This window comes from Narcine bancroftii, chromosome 14, assembly GCF_036971445.1.
Source record: "Narcine bancroftii isolate sNarBan1 chromosome 14, sNarBan1.hap1, whole genome shotgun sequence".
Taxonomy (NCBI): domain Eukaryota; kingdom Metazoa; phylum Chordata; class Chondrichthyes; order Torpediniformes; family Narcinidae; genus Narcine; species Narcine bancroftii.
Window position 1 is genome coordinate 8272189 of NC_091482.1, and position 18889 is coordinate 8291077.

The following is an 18889-nucleotide window of genomic DNA, read 5'->3' on the forward strand; positions in this document are numbered from 1 at the left end:
TCAGTTGACTATGTATCTCAGCCATGGGTTGGGCATGGAATAATATTCCCGTGATCACAGGTCAATCATGTTTAATCTCTGATACAACTCGGTTACATTCTGAAGTTACAAATATTTCAAGGTTAGAATATAATGTCTTATCTCTTTGTTATTTCTTGGCATTGATTTGCCTCATTTCAGTGAAGAGATTCAAAATGTACCTCAGGAAATTTTGCCGATTTGTCTTCCAAATGTGTATTTTTGGTGCCCTGCATTTTAATTCTGTGGACATAATGAATCATGTAACTTTGTACTGAATTTGACACCTCTGTTTCCCCATTAACTGGTTGGATTGTAAGGGGATCACAGATCTAGAGTTAAATGGACAGAGTTGCAGCTGAAAATCTCCTCTTAAGTATTGGTTAGGTATATGTTGACACTTGCCTCCATTGGCCTAAATGATTAAATATTTTTGAACTAAGAAACTGAGGCCTCTTGACTGGTGCTTTAAAAATACAGTGAATCTTTTGAAAACACAATATTGTACTTTCTTTAACACTACTGGTTTACGAAGCCATTTTGAAATGACATTTCTAATTTTATCCTTAAAATTGTGACAGAAGAGAGAATGAGCTGAAGTTGCCAAATGGGTGGTTGTGTTATGTCGCTCCCGAAATAGTCCAAGAAATGTATCCAGGCAAGGATGAAGACAAACTTCCATTTTCGAAGGCAGGAGATGTGTATGCCTTTGGGTAAGGTTTAAAACTTGCACTTTGCCTGTTTTTTTTTTTTGGCCTGCATAATACATGGTAGAAAAATAAGTATTTTTATTTTAGATATGCAATTCCAAGGATTTGTTTTCTAAGAAATAATCGAATTCTCTGCATTGCTCAATCCTTGAACTCTATACATTTTGTGCGCTAATCTCCGTGCTCACTTGCCTGTGGTGCTTCCTGTGCGCTCATAATTACACAGCCAAGTTAATCTCAGACTACAAATTTGCTGATCATGCCAGAGTAACTGAAAATGATGAGTCAGAATACAAAATGAAGGTCGAGAATTTGGTTGGGTGGTGCCAGTTCAAAAATCTTTCTCTCACATCACGAAGACCAAATAACATTGTTGATTTTAGGAAGGAGAGAACAAAGAACTGCCCATCTGTCTGCACTGATGGGTCATAAGTGGAGAAGGTTAGAACCTTGTGAGTCTCTATTTCAGAAAGCCTTTCCTCGATCCAGCACATTGAGGCAGCCAGAAAGAAAGCCCACCAATGCCTCCATTTTCTCAGGAGTTTGAGGAGATTCAGCAAGTCATCAAAAACTGTATCAAACGTCTACAAATGCACTGTGGAAAGTACCAATCTGGCTGCAGGGCCATATAAAAATTGTGATACATATGTAAATTGTACATTGTTTATAAACAAAAAAAATCATAATTTAATAGGATTCATTCTAAGTGGTTAATTAGGTAGTTCATTACGATCTGTATCGGGATAGTTTGAATTGGCGTTTTTAATTGAATTTGTCCACTTTTATGTAGTTTTGATATTCATTTAATTCTTTTTGCAGGACTATTTGGTATGAACTTCAAGCAAGGGATTGGCCTTTCAAGAATCAACCCGTTGAGGCAATAATTTGGCAAGTTGGCAGTGGGGAAGGAGTCCACAATCTTTTGGCTCAGATTTCCTTTGGAAAGGAAATAACGGTGAGCAAATATAATCACAGGACACCTGGCAGTTTCTTCACATGTCAACTTAAAAGTTGTGCAAGAATTTCTGCATTTGTATCTTAATTTTAAAAAATGTTGATACTTAGCAAAGATTTTTCAGGTAGCAGGAACCCAAGACGCAAACCTTCCATCAATACTTTCATTTCCATAGGAAATTTGACAAACTTATTTGAGCCCAACATTTTGTAATTAAATATTGACGCTTACTATTTGGGATTCCCTAAAATTCCAGTAGTTGCAGGTTTAGAGATTACCTAATGGTGAGCATAGTGTGCCTTAGTAGATCAATGGACTGATGTGTGCTTCTCCGACATAGAGTAGAGAAGCTAGTGTTCAATTTCTATACAGCATACTGTTAGTTGAACTCCTGGAGCTTTGCATTGGACCTTAGTGGTGCAAGTATATCTCCATCACTAACTTGTTGGAAGCAAAATGTTTTAGTTGGCTTGTCAGCATCTGTGTGGAGAACAGAAATTCTCCTTTCATATAGAGGCTACAATCAATTTGAAAATGTCTGTGGATGAGTAGAAATTACAAAGTGACTTGTAAAAGATCTGGCAAGTGGAATGTAATGTGGGAACCATAAAGCTGTAGAACATTACAGCACTGAGGCCCTTCATTCCCATTAGTCTGTTCCAAACTATTCTGCTTCATCCCACTGACCTGAGCCCAGTTTGTATCTCTTCATAGGTTTTCCATCCATGTACCTGTCCAAATTTTTCTTAAATGTTAAAATTGAGCCTTCATCTGGCAGCTCATTTTCACATTCCATTATTCTGTGTGAAGAAATGCCCCTGATATTCCCCTTAAGCCTTTCCCCTTTCACCCTTAACCCATGACCTCTGGTTTGTATCTCACCTAACCTCAGTGGTAAAAAGTCTTCTTGCATTTACTCTGTCAATACCCCTCATCATTTTAAATACCTCTATTAAATGTCCCCATCTTCTTCACTCCAGGGAATAAAGTCCTAACCTGTTTAACCTTTCCATGTAACTCAGTTCTTGAAGTCTGGGCAACATCCTAGTAAATCTTCTCTGCACTCTTTCCATCTTATTGATATATTTCCTGTACTTAATTGATCAGAACTGCACACAATACTCCAAATTTTGTCTCTCCAATGTCTTCTACAACTTTACCATAACATGCCCACTCCTCTGCTCAATATTTTGACCAATGTGCCAAAAGTTCTCTTTATGACCCTATCATCCAATGACGCCACTCTCAGGTAATTGTGTATTTGTATTCCCAGATCCCTCTGTTCTACCTCACTATTTACCTTGCATGTCCTACCTTGGTTCGTCCTTACAAAATGCAACACCTTACACTTGTCTGCATTAAATTCCTTCTGCCATTTTGCAGCCCATTGTTCATCTGGTCCAGATTCCCCTGCAAGCTTTGGAAGACTTTCTCTCTGACCACTATACCTCTCATCTTTGTGTTATCTGCAAACTTGCTGATCCAATTTACCACATTATCATCCAGATCATTGATATAGATGACAAAGGACAATGGACCCAGCACTTATCTCTGAGGGACACCACCAGCCTCCAGTCTGAGGAAATCATCCACTACCACTCTGGCTTCTCCTGTAAAGCAAATGTGGAATTCACTTTACCACCTCACCATGAATAATAAGTGATTGAACCTTCTGACTAACTTCCTCTGTGAATCCTTGTTAAAGGTCTTACTGAAGACTGCGTAGACTACATCCACAGCCTTTACTTCATCAACTTTGCTGGTAACCTCCTCGAAAAACTCTACAAGATTGGTTAAAAGCGACCTACCACACGCAAAGCCATGTTGACTATCCCAAATCATCCCTGACTATCCATATATTTGTATATCCAGTCTCTTAGAATATCTTCCAATAACTTGCCTACTACTGACATCAGGCTCTCCAGTCTATCATTTCCCAGATTATACTTGAAGCCTTTCTTAAACAGTGGAAAAGCATTAGCTATTACTGTTATATAATCTTTTTGTTTGCCAAATGTGGATGCCTCTACTAGTGCTGGCATTTATGGTGGCTGAGCAGAAAATTCTAGTTCAGAGGCTCGCAACATTTTTTCATCAATGGACCACTGTAAATATTCCTTTACTGACCACAGAACACCAATAAACCCATGGAGCACCAGTGGGAAGGGGTATGGTTGGAAAACTCGAGCCTTTTCCCAGCCCATCGGAAATTTTTGTTATTTTGATGCAAATTGTCTGTGAGGGTTTTCAGTTTTTTCCTCTAATTTGCCACCTTGTACATATTACATGTTTATTCTATCAGTAATATCTGTTGTCGTTACGGACCAGCTATAACAAACCCACAGACTACCAGTGGTTCGCTGATCAGAGGTGGAGAAGCACTGCTCTAGGATTTGGATCTAGTGACAATGGTGGGTCAGTGATGAGAGACTAGAAGATTTTCAAGTTGGAGGGGAACCTGTTGCCATTATCCTCTTTGATCTAATGGTGCTGGATTTGACAGAATAGCCAGAATCACTCTGCGTACTTTAGAGCTATGTCCCCTGAAACTAATCCCTTTTGCCCAAAATATTTGCCATGGTGCACGAGTGATAGAATGAATATTAAAGTTAATGAGGTCATTTAAAAAAATACTGTCCAAAAGGAGCCAGACACAGGTAGAGTGCCTGGCAAATTTCCACCCGAATTCACTTCAAGTAGTCTAAATCCTCCCACCAGTAAGGGAGAAGTCGGAAGACTGATGACTTGTTCTGCCTGCTCCACAGGAAATTCTCTCCACTTGTTGGCTTTATGAACAGAATGAAAGACCAACTTTTCGTCAGCTGATGGACATGCTCGAAAAACTGCCAAAGCTGAACCGGAGACTTTCTCACCCAGGCCACTTCTGGAAATCTGCTGAGTTAGTATTCCATTGTTTTCAGTTTTGTGCCATGCTTTGTGGTGCCTTTGTATATTTGCTTCGACTGAATTGCTTATTCCTTAAATTACTTGTTAACTGTTAGCATTGCTTCTACTTTTACCAGTCAAACTGATTATTTGGAATTCATGTATAATCATTTTTGAACCAAAACCAGCTCACCAAGAAGTTAAATTTTAGTGTTTGCAACCAGTTTTTTAAAAAAAAAACCTGAGCTTACCACCAATTCAAAGTATTTTTTTTTGTTGTTTGATGAACCAATTTAATCTTTTTCACACTATTTTTCTTAGTTCTATAATCAAGCTATAATTAAAGATGTGGGGCTTTGACTATTTCTGTGCATTCACTGCTATGCTATTTGACTTTAATCCACTTGTTGTGCCTGATATTTTCTCGTTTCATTGATGCTTCTGAAGCATGTCGATAAATAGTCTTGTCTTTACATTTGAAATCGCTCAAAATATTGAATGACCACCAATTTATCAGTTGCCTCACCTTAATTTATCATCCTACCATGCTCGCATGATAAAGATGAGATAGAATTTCTCCAGGACCACGGAGCATGTTTTCATAAATGTAAGTTAGAATAGAAGTTAAACACATTAAAGTATTAAAATATGAGGACGTACCCTATCCACAAATGTTCTGGGAGTTCAGGAGTCTGATGGCTTGGGGGTTTAAAGCTGTTGCCCAATCTGGACATAAGGACTCGAGTGCTCTAGTACCTCCTACCAGATAGCAGAAGGGAGAACAGTTCACTTCAGGGGTTTGTGGAGCCCTTCAAAACATTTAATGCCTTTCGCCTGCACCATGTATTGTAAATGTCCTTCCTGGTAGGAAGAGAGCCCCAATGGTCTTTTCCTCTGACTTCACTATCCTCTGCAGGGTATTGCTTCCAAACCAGGTGGTGATGCAGTTGCACAGGATGCTCTCAATCCATCCTCTGTGTGAGGCAGTGAGGCTGGAGGGTGGGTGATGAACTTTCCTCAGCCTTTGCAGGAAATAGAGGTGCTTCTGGGCTTTCAATCTACAGCCTTTTTTTTTTGGTTAAGGCTCCCTTTGGACGCTGTTCAAAATTTATTGGCCCCCCTTCCCTGTGAAGCAGTCAAGTTTAGTTGGTTTCTTTTGTACTTCTTCTACCAACACCATAAAATATGACGTGTTGTCAGCTATTGAAGGTGCATTTTCACTCCATAATCAGGAACAATCAAAAAGCAATTGACACTGATCATGAAAGTGCTTTTTTGTGCAAAATATTTTTCATGCTGTCAATTTTTTTGGTACTTTGGGATCTCAATGCCACGTGGGAAGAAGCAGTCCAGAGACATTGCTTCTGGAGGCAATGAGGATGAACCTTGATTGATCCTTGAATAGTCAGGGTATCAAAGGTTATGGGGAGAAGGCAGAGGAGTGGGGCTGAGGGGGAGAATGGATCAGCTCATGGTGGAATACATATCTGCTAATATGAATGTGATTTAGCCATACTTTATTAACTATACTTTTTAATGAAATCTTTGTGCTAATACTTCCTCTTTTTGTTCATCTCTTTGCATTTCTCTTTCAATTCTTCTGTGAACATTGGTTGGTATCCTTGGACACTTTTGTAACTCTTTTGCATTCATAAAGCTGGCCTGCTATACTGCACCACCCTTCTACATCTGAACTTTGATTTGACAAATTTACCATGTATCTGAACTTTAATTTTAAAACCTACTGTTCACTTGTATTTAAACTTTTAACACTCTTAAATTTCCTGCTGGCCTTTTATTTTTAATGCTTTTGGAATATTTAAAACTTGACTAAATCACCTTATCTAAGGTGTTGTCATTCATATATCTTTGATAACGGGCATCGATCCTTGCATCAGCACCCTGCTTTGTAGTCTTCAATTAAACCTTTGAATGGCTAACTTCAGTCATGTCTCCCTTCTACTGTTTCTCTTCAGTATTTCTTTTTTGAATAAAAGTAGCCTTCCATTTTCTGAGTGCCCATTTTTTATTGGCAACAGCATAGAACGTGTTACAATCAAGATTCAGAAATGACATTTGCAGGTCTTTGTTTTTGCCCTGAATCATCTTAGGTGGGTCAGGTGAAATAACTACAGTATACATTCTAAAATGCCTTGAAAGAGGTCATCAGTGATTTTCTTTTTGCTGTAACAGGGGAGAAAAAAAAATTAGAATCTAATTGATTACTTTTCTCTCAAAGCCCTGGATGCGATATAGGGGTGAATATTCTCTCATTGATCTTATTTTGATCTTTGCATTCACTTTGAGGTAACACAGTGGTTCTGCAGGTAGTCCAGCTATCGAACCTCTGCAGTGCCCAGGTTCAATTTTGTCTGTTTGCACGTTCTACCTAGACTATAGTTTTCAAAAGTCTTCTTGATGAATTGGCCTGCTGGAGTTGAGAAGTTGGAAATTTAGAGTGTGGGGGAAGGGGAAGAGATGGGTGTTGATGAGGATATGTGAGAGAAATGGATTGCTTTGAGGACCTGCATGGGTCCAGAGGGCTGAATTGTTGACTTCTATGTCATTATGAAATGTAATTCATGAAGGTAATTTTCCCTTTAGAAGGGTTGCAGCATATGGTCACCAAAGTGAAGGTGGAGGAGAAGGAATTAAAATGAATGCGTTCTATAATGTCGACTTGTATTCCTTTTAAATGTGGAAAATTGACAAAGTTCAAAGTTAACATGATTTAAAGGAGTCGTAGAAAGAGTCTGGAGAGAACCCCCTTCCCCGGTATTGGAGCCCACAATCAGGAGGAAAAACCCCAACTCACTTCAAGAGAGGTATTGGGAAGCTATTCATGTTTTCACCAACTTAGAAGTTTCTTGTCCAACCCTTAATGGGTCAGTTGAAAATTCTGAAAACAAGAGAGATTTTGTTGACGTTGCCACTGAAGCTTCTGAAGCTCTGGCAGATTGTAGAGTTAGAATGCACATACTAACTGACTGGAGGAATTGGATCAATGGACTGAATTCCCGACTTGGGTTTCAAAGTAACAAGGTTCACTGCATTGTGGATTTGGTGTTTACACCCATAAATTGTTGGCCGAAGAGCACCTTTGCTCTTTGTAAAGTGTGGAAATACAGATAGGTTTAGGTCTATGTCTCCAGGCAAAGAAAGATTTATTTAAATGGATTTCAAAGATGAGGAAAATCTTGCACTAATATTCAATTCCAGAGAACTCTGTAAAGCCGTACAAATGTTCTACTTTTCTGATACCATGTTCTCTGGAATTGTTATAAGCAATTAAATTCTGATCTTTTGTTTTAAAGGACAAATCTAGCTTTTCTTTTAACTGCCTGATAGTGGAAACACTAAGTGTACTTAACTTTATTTATCATTTATCACTGAATTCGAGGTTGATTCTGCAAAGCATTTTCATTCAAAGGTTTTAACTAAGAGGCTAGAGCATGTTTTCAAACTTTTTCTTTCCGCTCACATATCACCTTAAGTAATCCCTTTGCCATAGGTTCTCTATGATTAGTAAGGGATGTGAGGGGGGTGGTGGCGGGGTGGGGGGGGGGGGGGAAGGTTGAGAACCACTGCTCCAGGCCCAATTGTTACTGAAATATTTTGCTTGAGAAAAATAGTCTTTGGCCCACTTCCTTCACTTCTGAAACTGTGCACATAACAAGTCAATGAAGTACAATTAAAACAGTGGTTTTCAGAGTTTTTCTTTCCACTCACTTACCACCTTAAGTAGTCCCTTACTAATTCTGTGACATAAAGATTACTTCTTGTGGATATAATGGCCTTTAATTTGATATTTTTCTCATATTTTCTTATGACACCAAGTGGAAAGAAAAAGTTTGAAAACCATTGGGCTAGAACAAGTACAATAAAACCCCTGGTATCTGGCACCTATGGGGAGTAGTAAATACCAGATGAGTGAATTTTCTGATTGCTTGAAACTGCATGTTGTCGAACTAATGGCAAGGTGCACCAATCCGCAATTTTTTGGGGGGGTTGCTTGAATTCCAGATAACTGGCTTTACAGTGTTGGAACCAGTGGATTTTGGAGAGAAAGAAAGGCACTGAATTATCTAGATATTAAGGCAATGTAAGTATCTTCGCTCAACAACTTAAAATAAAGCCCATGACCTTTTCTGTTCAGTGCTACTTAAAAAAAAAACCCCTCATGAAATGGTATTCATTTTCTGTACAGGATTTCAGAAGAAGTAAATAGGATATCTTATTGTTTAACAAAACTGTTATTTCCATAGTTTTAGAAAAAAAGTTTAATGCACTAAAGCTATTAAGAAATTGATTTTGTTGCTGATCAATATATTGGAAAGCTGCAAATAAAACTAAGGTCAGAAATAAGCATGTAATTAGTTTTAATTTGTGATCTGCTACAATTGAAAATTGCTATTTCATATGGCTTCCAAGGTTTGCTTTCTCATTCTTAACAGAATACTGTATCTCATTTAGGTTATCATTCTGAAAAAAAGAGACTGCGTCAAGTAGTGAGTAACTGCTTTCTCTTTCAGATCTATTAACTTCCCAGCATCAAAACTTTATTTCATTTTAATATATCCAATCCTTCCTTGTAACCTGTAATCTAACATCATCTTTAACTTACTAAAATACTTCTTACAGTGAATAGTTATTTAAGCAGCTTTTCAGTGATCTGCAACAGTCTCTTTAATGATCATTAATAATTATTAAAGCAGTCATTTTCCAATGAAAATGATGCTTTCATTATTGCCTACTAATTAGTATGCCTACTAATTAGTATGCTTACTAATCACAAATTTGATATTTGGTACAGCTTTGTTGAACAATAAGATCTAGCTTAGAGCAAAAAGAAGTGGAACAAAGTTTTTTAAAACAGGAATATTTTAAATCACAGTCAAAATTCTGATTGTCAAGATCCTGAGGGAGCGACGAAGCTGGTTTTCCTTTTCAGGGTAAAGAAGAGTTAGACTATACTTAGAAATGGAAGTTGCCTTTTTCAAGTCCAACGAGGAAGAATTCTGTTCTCAGGATTGTAACTACCACAAAGAGCTATGGAGAACATCTTGAAATCCTTAACTCTCAATTTTTTGGATTATAAAAGCATGGAATGTTGCAGAGAAAAGGTGGGAAATGGAGTTGGGATTTCCTTGAATGGTAGAGCAGGCTCACCTGTGCCAGGGCACTATCTTAATAACAAATGTGATGGAAAGAATACTCCTGAGTTACTTAAGAATAACAATTTCAGTGCTGGGGAGGGGTGTCAATTTTAAATTTTTTCATCGTTTTTAACTATTTATTTTCTATGATTTATTTTTATTTTGCTGGTTGCTTGAATTCTGGATAATGGGGATTTTACTGTACAGTATATTTCACCTCGGTCAGTGATCTATTTGGAAATAGGCACTTCAGCTTTTCCTTTTGCTTGCACTAAGAAAGGAAATTGATATTGGAGCCTTGTGATTTGTGATTCTTCACGGCATGATGTGATTTTATCTTAACACTTGTTAACATTGAACTCCCCTGTTTTGTTCTCTTTTCAGGTTGTAGCTGTTTGTGCAAAACCTGGGTCCGCCTTGCATGCATCCAAATCCTCTTCCCCCTGTGATTGAACAACTTTGGCAATCATTTCCATCATTAAATCTGCCAAAAGTAACATTTGGAGGCAACCTAATAATTAGCCCTAACCTATGCCTTCTGATTTCCTTCTTCTGGGCTAATGGCTTCAATGGTAACCTTGTTTGCAGAAAACCAGCGTACTAACAGAATGAACTTGGTTACTTGGATCTCTTTCAAGCAAAGAAAATCTGCTGCTGAACTGGGTCTGCTTTTATCCCTGACTGTACTAATGCTACATAAATGCTGAAGAGACATATGCATTATTTGCACTGTGTTGGGTTTTGTACTTGCAAAGTTTTTAATTGCCATGGTACAACATCTTACTTGTAGTTGGCCTGTGTTTTGGCTACTTGTAAATTGGATGCCTTTTTTTGTACAATAATTTTCCCTGCCATGATGAAATTTGACATCGATGTTAACTAGTTTATTTCTCCTGTTCTTTTTCAGCATTAATTATAGCTAAAGATCTTACAAAGTATGAAAGACCCGACCTGGGATTCTGAAGCAGCCAAGGAATCAAAGTTTAATATGGTTACTCACTTTATTTCATTATCCCCAAAAGTTCCTCAATTAATCCAAATTCAATTTTTAAGAGTTGGCTAGTGAAAGAGGAAAGAAAAAGGCTGTTGAGTATCAGAAGTATGGGATTCAAGTGTCTGTTTCCTATATGTAAAACAAGATGTGACTTTGATGTAATTGGTAGCGAAAGAGCTACTTCCACTTATTGGAGAGTTTGCAACATCATTATGTTCGTATGGCTGAATCACCAAGAAATAGCCAAATCGAAGAATAGCAACTGGTCAGTAAAACTTCTTGTTTATGCTGTTAACACTGCCGCTGGTAAACAAGGGATGCTGGTTGTAAGCAGTCTGGATGGATGTCTTACCAGTGAACCCAAATATTTTTGTTCTATGAAATTAGTGGCCACAGAACTGAAAAGGAAATAGGAAAGTTCTCAAGTCCATGGTCTGAATGTGAAGCTGAAAATACTATAAAGTATTGATGCACATGAATCAAATTCGGGTAACAACATTAGAATAAGGGATTGAACTACCAATTAATTTTCTTGCAGTGTTTAATGAAAATTACAAATGCTGCCAATGTTGTAGAATTGTAATATCATTGGAAAATGAAGCGCTCAGTAGGTCACGAAGCATCTATGAGAAGAGAACCTGAGTGAATGTTTTAAGTTGAAGACCTTTGTCTGAAATGGGGAAAAGATTAATTTTTTTTTACAAGTAAATGCATATTCTTTCACAAAAATTTTTGCGCACAGATATATTTTGACAGCCGTGTTTAATGGAGTGGTTCTCAACTTTCCCCCCCACTCACACACCACCTTAAGTAGTAATCCCTTAGTCACCACAGACTTTCTTTCGAAAGAAGAACCACTGGTTTAATGTATCAGTGTGTAGAAAGGCCACAAAAAAGCATCCTGTATGTAACAGAATAGCATAGTGAAGCTGTACTAGAATTGTTTTTATCCATTGTTTTAATTAAGGACAAAATTTAAATCTAACCTGTCTATGGCCAGTATGAACATGACCAAAACCTGAAGGCATAAATATTTTAGAGATATAACCCCAATATGTCAGTTAAACACCAAATTGGGTCCTAATTGTGCCAGTCTGTTTGCTAAATGACCTTGACCTTAAGGGTAAATCAAAAGATGAGCATTATTTTGATCGTCTATGAAGTTAACCATTTTTCTTTTTTAAGAAATCTTGATCATTTACAACATGACTACTAAATATTAGTGTATTAACTTCAATTATTACAAGAAATAAAGAGAAAGTACATGAAAGGCATCCTGCTTTGACCTACTTTCTCCTTTGAGGGGAAACTGTAGTGAGAAAATGGAATGTTTTCTGTATTTTTAATCTGTGATCTTATGTCTGTCCACTTACTGTAGGGAAAGCTCCTACATGGATTTGTGTTCCGTTTCTGGAAAAAGACATTTTCCCTCAAATTTGGTCCCCTTGTTCTCTTCTCTCACTTGAGGGGAAAGAGGAGCTGAGAAATTCCTGATGTGACTTTCTATGTTATCTAATGGTAGTTGGATAGTACATACAATCACAAGGTTTCATGAATTCTGAGCCCTTGGTTAGGGATTGTAATATCGTAACGCTCTACATCCTAATTTAAACCCTTTTGTATTTATTGTGCAAAAGAACTTCCAATCAAAAAAATCTGCATTTGATTCAGATATCCAGGAAAAGCCAAACGGTGGCTGGATCCCATATCTGAGGTCAAGGCTGAAGCTGGCGACCATACGAATATCACAGAGTTCTATAGATGTTTATATACAAACTAAATTCTTGTTAATGTGAAATAGATGATTGTTTGAATAATATCTTTTAAAAGCTTTGTACTACATAGAAGTGGTAATTTAAAAAAAAGACATCTGTCATTTAAACTACTGTACTAATTTGCCATGAAGACCACAGAGTCTGATATTTAAGTTCTCCCAGGTTTGCATGAACATTTTGGTTGGGATTCGCATTGAAAGTGTGTGTAACTGAGATAATTTACTGTTTCTTCATAATTCAGATTTCGTATGACTAAAATATTTCTAATCACTGTGAGAGATCTGGATCTAATGCCTGAGATTCTGACAGTTCAGGCTGATGCTCCCAACCATTCTGTTAGTGGAGCCTTTTTAACTTTGTAATTGTGTTGACATAATATCCTCTTGATGCCTAACCCTCTTGAGACTAACTGGAAAAATGCAATTTCTCTTAGTTTAAAAAGTAACATTTGAATGAGATCAGTCTCTTGAGTAGATGAACATGCAGTATCATCAAAAGTGTATTTTTATGGATTATTAATGGAGGTTTAGTAACATATAAAATTTTAGCACATCCATTAGTTGAAATTAAATTTTAATACAAACTGCTAGATGTTTGAAATCTCGTCTGAGGCATCCCCCAGAGCTTGCAGTTACTTGATCTGTCACTTTGCTCCAGATGACATCGGATGCATTTTCTTTTAACTATAAATGCACGACACCCATTATGTCATAAAAAGATTGTGCCTGGAGGAATGTCCTCTTTCAAAGGCAACTTGCCCCCCCCCCCCCTCCCCAGGCAAAGCCAACTACTTGCAAACCCTCAAAAAAGGGTGACAAGCAAACATATAGGAGGGAGATTAAAAATTGGGCTGAGTGGTGCATCAACAACCTCGCAGCAAATGTCACCAAAATCGAGAAATTGATCTTGATGCAGGTGAAACGTTGGAGTTTTTAAAAAAAATCTTTATCATTGCGATATAAAGAACACTGTTTCACCTGCTGAGTTTCTCCAGCATTTGTGTTTTTACTTTGTGGTGATATGGCTGTATGCACTGGCTGGCCTGCCCTCCAGGGTCTCCCTGCCTTAGCTCCTCCCTTGATCCTACCCATGTGACCCCAGGCCATAAAGGCCGAGAAAATAAATAAATAGATTGTTTGGGGGGGAAACTGCTAGATGTTTCAATTGATGAAATGTTTGAATCATTAAACTCTAATCTTGCGTTTGGAAGCCAGCTCCGAAAGTGGTTGAATTTTAATCGCATTGTTTAGGTGATGGTTCTTTCGACCATTCACCAGACTATCAAAATTGAATCAAATTATTGGCTCTGCCAATCCTAGAATAGCACGGATTGTAGTTTGATGCAAAAGGTAAAACAAAAATACTTGACCAATATCTTAATGGATAAAAGGACATCATAAAGCATTCCACTTAGTCAACCACTTAAAAATAACCGATTTATTTTGGCATTCAGCACAGGACTCGAGAATTCCCACAAAAAAAGATCCCCGAGAGATATTTTAGGTGTATTTGAGTTTCCTTCAGAATTCAGGAAAGAGCAAAATAAAACATCATTTGTTGCTGGGTCAATGCATGCAATTAGATACTTTTGTTTCCAGTTGGCCTACCTTTCCATGATGTATAAAATCCTTGTTCTCGTTTATTCAGGTTGCACTATTGCTTTCCTCCTTGTGCCTCTGCTTCTCCCTTCACAATACACTGAGAAGTTAATTGCTAGCCCTTTGTCCATTTCCATTGTATTAACCATTCTGTGGAATGTCTTCCATCCAGCTATTCGGCTTTGAAATCCATTCTCTGACTGAAGCTTCTCTTTAAACTCAATTGTCTCCCTTTTTAATCAGTGTAATTATTTCTCCGTATACATCATGCATTACCTTTGGTTGCTTTGTTATATTAAAGATGTGCAAAAGTTGGATAGATTCAGAGTTTAGAATCAAGATTTCCAAAGGCTAAAACTCTGAGATCCCAACTGGTCTTCAGTTGTAGAAACTCTTGTCTGCCCTCAAAAAGGAGGGCATTAGTGGATGGGACTGTCTTATCTGGAAATGTGGACTATTATCAAGGGCCAGTTTCCACTTGAAGCCAAAATGTTGAGTGAATTGAGCCATGGGAAGTTGGTGAGGGATAGGCCTGGCTTCCCTATTGCCAAAGCTGTAAAAACACCAGAGTTTATAGTCATTTGAGAACCTTGGGTTGCAGGACTGCCAATGTGATGCCTGTGCCTTGTATCGATCTGAAGGATCCTCTTGGTCTGGCAAGTTCTGGCAGCAGAGATGCAAAATACTGGGAGATGCACACAAAGCTTTTCATCTCATGACTTCATGTCTTGTTGCTCTATTTTAATTGTGATGTTAATTGAATGTACAATGGAAGTATTTTAAAAAGTTCAAAACCAAAAGTTAAATAGATCTTCTAAGTACAGTCGAAATAAAATTTAATTTCAATTCATTAGGCATGATAGCACATGGATTTGACTTGGAATCTTAAGTAAATACCACCCTATGGTTCCATGCAGTGAGCCATTAAGGGTGACATTAGAAGTGAAATTTGCTTAAATTCTTTGCTGTACTAACTTTGGCCCCTGTCATCCATTTGTATAGGGTGCTTCTTACTAGTGCACCATTTGGCCCTGTATGATATTGAAGCTGCAACACAAGAACAGGCCATTGTTATCTAATCTAGTCTGTCGGTAAGTGTGTTTTGCACTGGCTTCTTTTTCCTTCTAGTCCTAGATTTTGTATGAAAAAATAGCTCAAATGTTAGTCACTTACTCGTCATGAAATAATTTCAGGCCACATATTAAGCATTGCTCTCATAATCCTGCAGTTCTGTTAATTTTTATTTATTTCTAGTTGTAAAAGAAAAAAAATATTTAGGATTAAGCTTTGTCACCCATGGCAATATATATTATGAATCAAGTTTTTGACTAAACTGATATTTTAATTTCATTGACATTTGTAATGAGATTTCAACCTCATTGGGTGGATTGTGAAAACCTAAGTTTGCATGTATCAAAAAAACTCTTTTAATGGTGAGAAAGGTTCTTCTAAGTGGGGGTTTTAAATCTCAAATCTCTACCACTTTTTAAATGAGAAAGCCTTTAGTGTGTGGTATTTTAAAACCAACATTTGATTAGGGTATGTAACGGGAAGTTCGAGATGCTGTTCTGGACCAGACTTTCCTAACTTCCCTAAGGTAATAACACAGAGGTTGTGACCAGGATAAACGAGAGACTGGAGACGCAGGAGGAACTCAGCGGGTCAGGAAGGCAAAAAAAAGTTCACGTTCTGGGCTGAAACGCTTCATCAGGAATAGACCTGTTTCCTGACCTGCTGGGTTCCTCCAGCATTGTGTGTGACATTGAGGCAGGGTCTCACATGGATGTCTCCAATGAATGGGTGGCTGGAGTCTGTGGAGGACTTGGCTATGTTTGCCACCTGCAGAAGTGTGAAATATATGAATGACACCTGTGAATGCTGTTGTTGTAGTCCATTCACTTCCTGTGAATTGAGAAATTGTAGGTAAGAAAATTGAGCCAATTGTAGGTTGTGAGTTGGTCTGAAAAAATGGAGAAATTGTAGGATGTGAGTTAGTCTGAGAAAATGGAAAACTTGTTGGGTGTGAGTTGGTCTGAGAAAATGGAGAAATTGTAGGATGTGAGTTGGTCTGAGAAAATGTAGGATGTGAGTTGGTCTGAGAAAATGTAGGATGTGAGTTGGTCTGAGAAAATGTAGGATGTGAGTTGGTCAGAGAAAATGGAGAAATTGTAGGTTGTGAGTTGGTCGGAGAAAATTGAAATGATGAAGAAGGGAAAATAGCAGGAGGAAGCTTTGGGAGAAATTTTAAGTTGAGGAGCGAGAAATAGAAAAACGGTAGGACTTTGGGTGTTCAAACATTGTGCACAGTGTCAGTTGTAAAGCTGTATAACTTTTAAAAGTGCAGTATTGTAATTCAGTGGCTTACAGCTAGAATAGAGTTACGCATTTTTGTCATGGAGTTCCTTTTGTAAATAGGTCAATCCAGGTTTTTCTGTAGCTTCCATTTTTATCTCAGTGGTTTTATTTGATTGGATCCTGAGAACAAAGGAAGGAACCTTAAGGTAAGTAGACCATTGTCAGTCACTTAAATTTACCATTTTCTTATCTATTAATTTCTTCCATTAGCCAATGCTTACTTGTTATATCTTAATTATTTATTGCTTGAATTAAATATTTAAAGGCATATTCAGGTGTTAAACATATTTCTTGATTTGCCTCAAGAGTCTGGGTGATTGAAGCCCTGATATTTGGGAACGAGTGGAGGTCATGCAAAGTCATTGAAACCAAGGCACCAAATGCAATAACAAGCATCCATTCTAAAAGTTAACTGGGGCACATTACCTGCTTATTTTCCCTTTTACCTGTGCAAATTGGCTGATCACATTTCCTGATACAGCTGTGAAGAATTTTAGAATGTTGCAGATAATAAAAGGTTCCATTATTGGAATCATAAAACTACATTTAGAATTAAACATTAAATTCTATAATTTTGTCTACCGTAAGGCCCCTCACAGAAACCTATAGCAGCTGATGTCCAAGGTGGTCTCCCATCCCAGTATTGATCAGTCCTGTGCCCTGCTGAGCTTCTGAGATTCCAGGCTATTAGATGCTGTGCTACCTAAAATATTCTTTTCTCCTCTCTACTGATCCTAGTTTCAATTTCATAAGCTGTTGTTTGTACTACTGTCTTTGCAAATACTTTCAATTTGCAACATGGGTTGAAGCAGGGTTCCCCCACCCGCCCAACTGGCCATTCCTTCCCTCATCCAACTGGAACAGAAAATGCATCCACAGTTGCAGCGTGGAGTTGACACCTTTCCAGTACAAGAACACAGCCTCTCGACCATGTCCATTCAACACAAAATGAAATGCAGCATCTGAAGGAAAGTTAGTTGGTTTCTGAGGGATCCTTCAATCAAACTTATTCTGGAATAAAGAGCTGGTGCTTCCTAGTGATTCAATCTTCGTGTTACTCCAGAATTTAATTTTAACTATTAGAAATTCGTTTATGTGCTGGCAACATTAAAAGGTCTAAAAGTAAATGATCCTGTACAATTGAGAGTTTTGAGGACATGAGCAAAATTGAAACTATCGCCTTTAGCGAGTTTTGTTTCTTGAATGACCTTTTAATAAACAGAATGTTTAATTCTGAGATTCAGAGATTCTCTCAGTTACACACTCAGGACGTGTTTATTTTGTAACCATTGTCGATGATTCCTTTAACAACTTTTGTATGTCCTACACCTGGAACGGAATGTAATGCAAGTGTGTTAAAGTGGCATGGAAGTGTATTGAAGCAGCGTTGCTAGTTTCAGTGCAACGTTGAACATGTTACGAATGTAAATGACATCTATATTAATTTCTAAATCTAGGTGTAGCATTTTGGTACTTCAGAAACTCTACATGGATTCTCTGCTTTTTGTTTCAGTAATTTATTGGTGGCTTACATTTTTAAGGGTTGGATGTTTTGTTGATGGATTTTTGCAACTCACACAGTGATGTTTAAGTATAATGCTTCCATTGAAAAACACTCTGATGGTGGAAGGCACTGTCGTATATTCTGCAATAAATGGTGCCACCTTAACTTTCCAAAACATTTTATAAGATGGTTCTGCAAGGGGGTGGATAGAACACAAATTTTCACTCCAGAAAACAAAATGTGAAAAAAATTGCTGTGCTGGTTGTAGAATATTAAAGCAGTAGTTGAAATGCAATACTATGTGTAAATGGTGGCTAGTAAACGTATTCTTTTGTGTAGGCAACATAATTAGATTTGAACGTGATGTAAATTTGTATATAAAATTATATTTTCTATAAACTGGGTTTGTCTTCCAGGAAACTGTAATTAATTTATGAAAATCTGTTAGTATTAACCAAGATCTATGTTTAGTTATGCAACTCGAGAATCTCGGTATATGCTGGATGAATTCTGTATCAGACATGTAGGTTTTTGTTCAGACATTGTTGTCTTAATCTCACAATAAAAACATCAATTTAACAGTTGTCTTGTATTTTATTGAACAGAGGCGTATCCTCAAAGTACATGTGGGGGGAAAACGTGGGATGGAGAGTGTCAATGAACCGAAATCTCCACATAGGTTCGTTTGAGATAATTTAACAGAAGCTGTTTTTGTAATGTTAAGTGCATGTCTTCAGGCGCCTGTCACACCTTCCTGATGGTCGTAATGACTTGAGTGGTGAGGGTCCTTGGTGCTGCCTGCTTTTTTTGAGCCACTGCCTCTTAAGGATGTCCATGGCACTGGCTGAGTTTACAACTCTTGAGTCTTTCCTGTGTATGGGCACTTCCATTCCAGACCATGATGCATCCGGTCAGAATGCTCTCCACGGTACACCTGT

The 18889-nt window shown here is 37.7% G+C and overlaps 1 protein-coding gene and 1 long non-coding RNA gene across 13 annotated transcripts in view; one reads left to right on the forward strand and one right to left on the reverse strand.

The window, feature by feature from the left end:
• The window catches only part of LOC138749636 (kinase suppressor of Ras 1-like), a 118643-nt gene extending 100113 nt beyond the window's left edge, over positions 1–18530 (forward strand). For 7 of the 12 annotated variants that reach the window (XM_069911298.1, XM_069911302.1, XM_069911306.1 and 4 more), the window contains 4 exons: positions 600–731; positions 1548–1683; positions 4449–4582; positions 10633–18530. In XM_069911298.1, the coding sequence (XP_069767399.1) occupies positions 600–731; positions 1548–1683; positions 4449–4582; positions 10633–10648 (418 nt within the window). In that variant the 3' untranslated portion in view covers positions 10649–18530. Of the gene's footprint in view, positions 1–599; positions 732–1547; positions 1684–4448; positions 4583–9042; positions 9078–10109 lie in introns of all 12 variants that reach the window. The other 5 variants (XR_011348790.1, XR_011348791.1, XM_069911299.1 and 2 more) reach the window with 5 other exon arrangements.
• Positions 6583–16565, reverse strand: LOC138749638 (uncharacterized). The gene is made up of 3 exons (XR_011348792.1): positions 16458–16565; positions 15266–15342; positions 6583–6753 (listed from the first exon to the last, which is right to left on the reverse strand). It is a non-coding gene; the product is annotated as an uncharacterized lncRNA (long non-coding RNA).
• Positions 18531–18889: the final 359 nt, after the last annotated feature.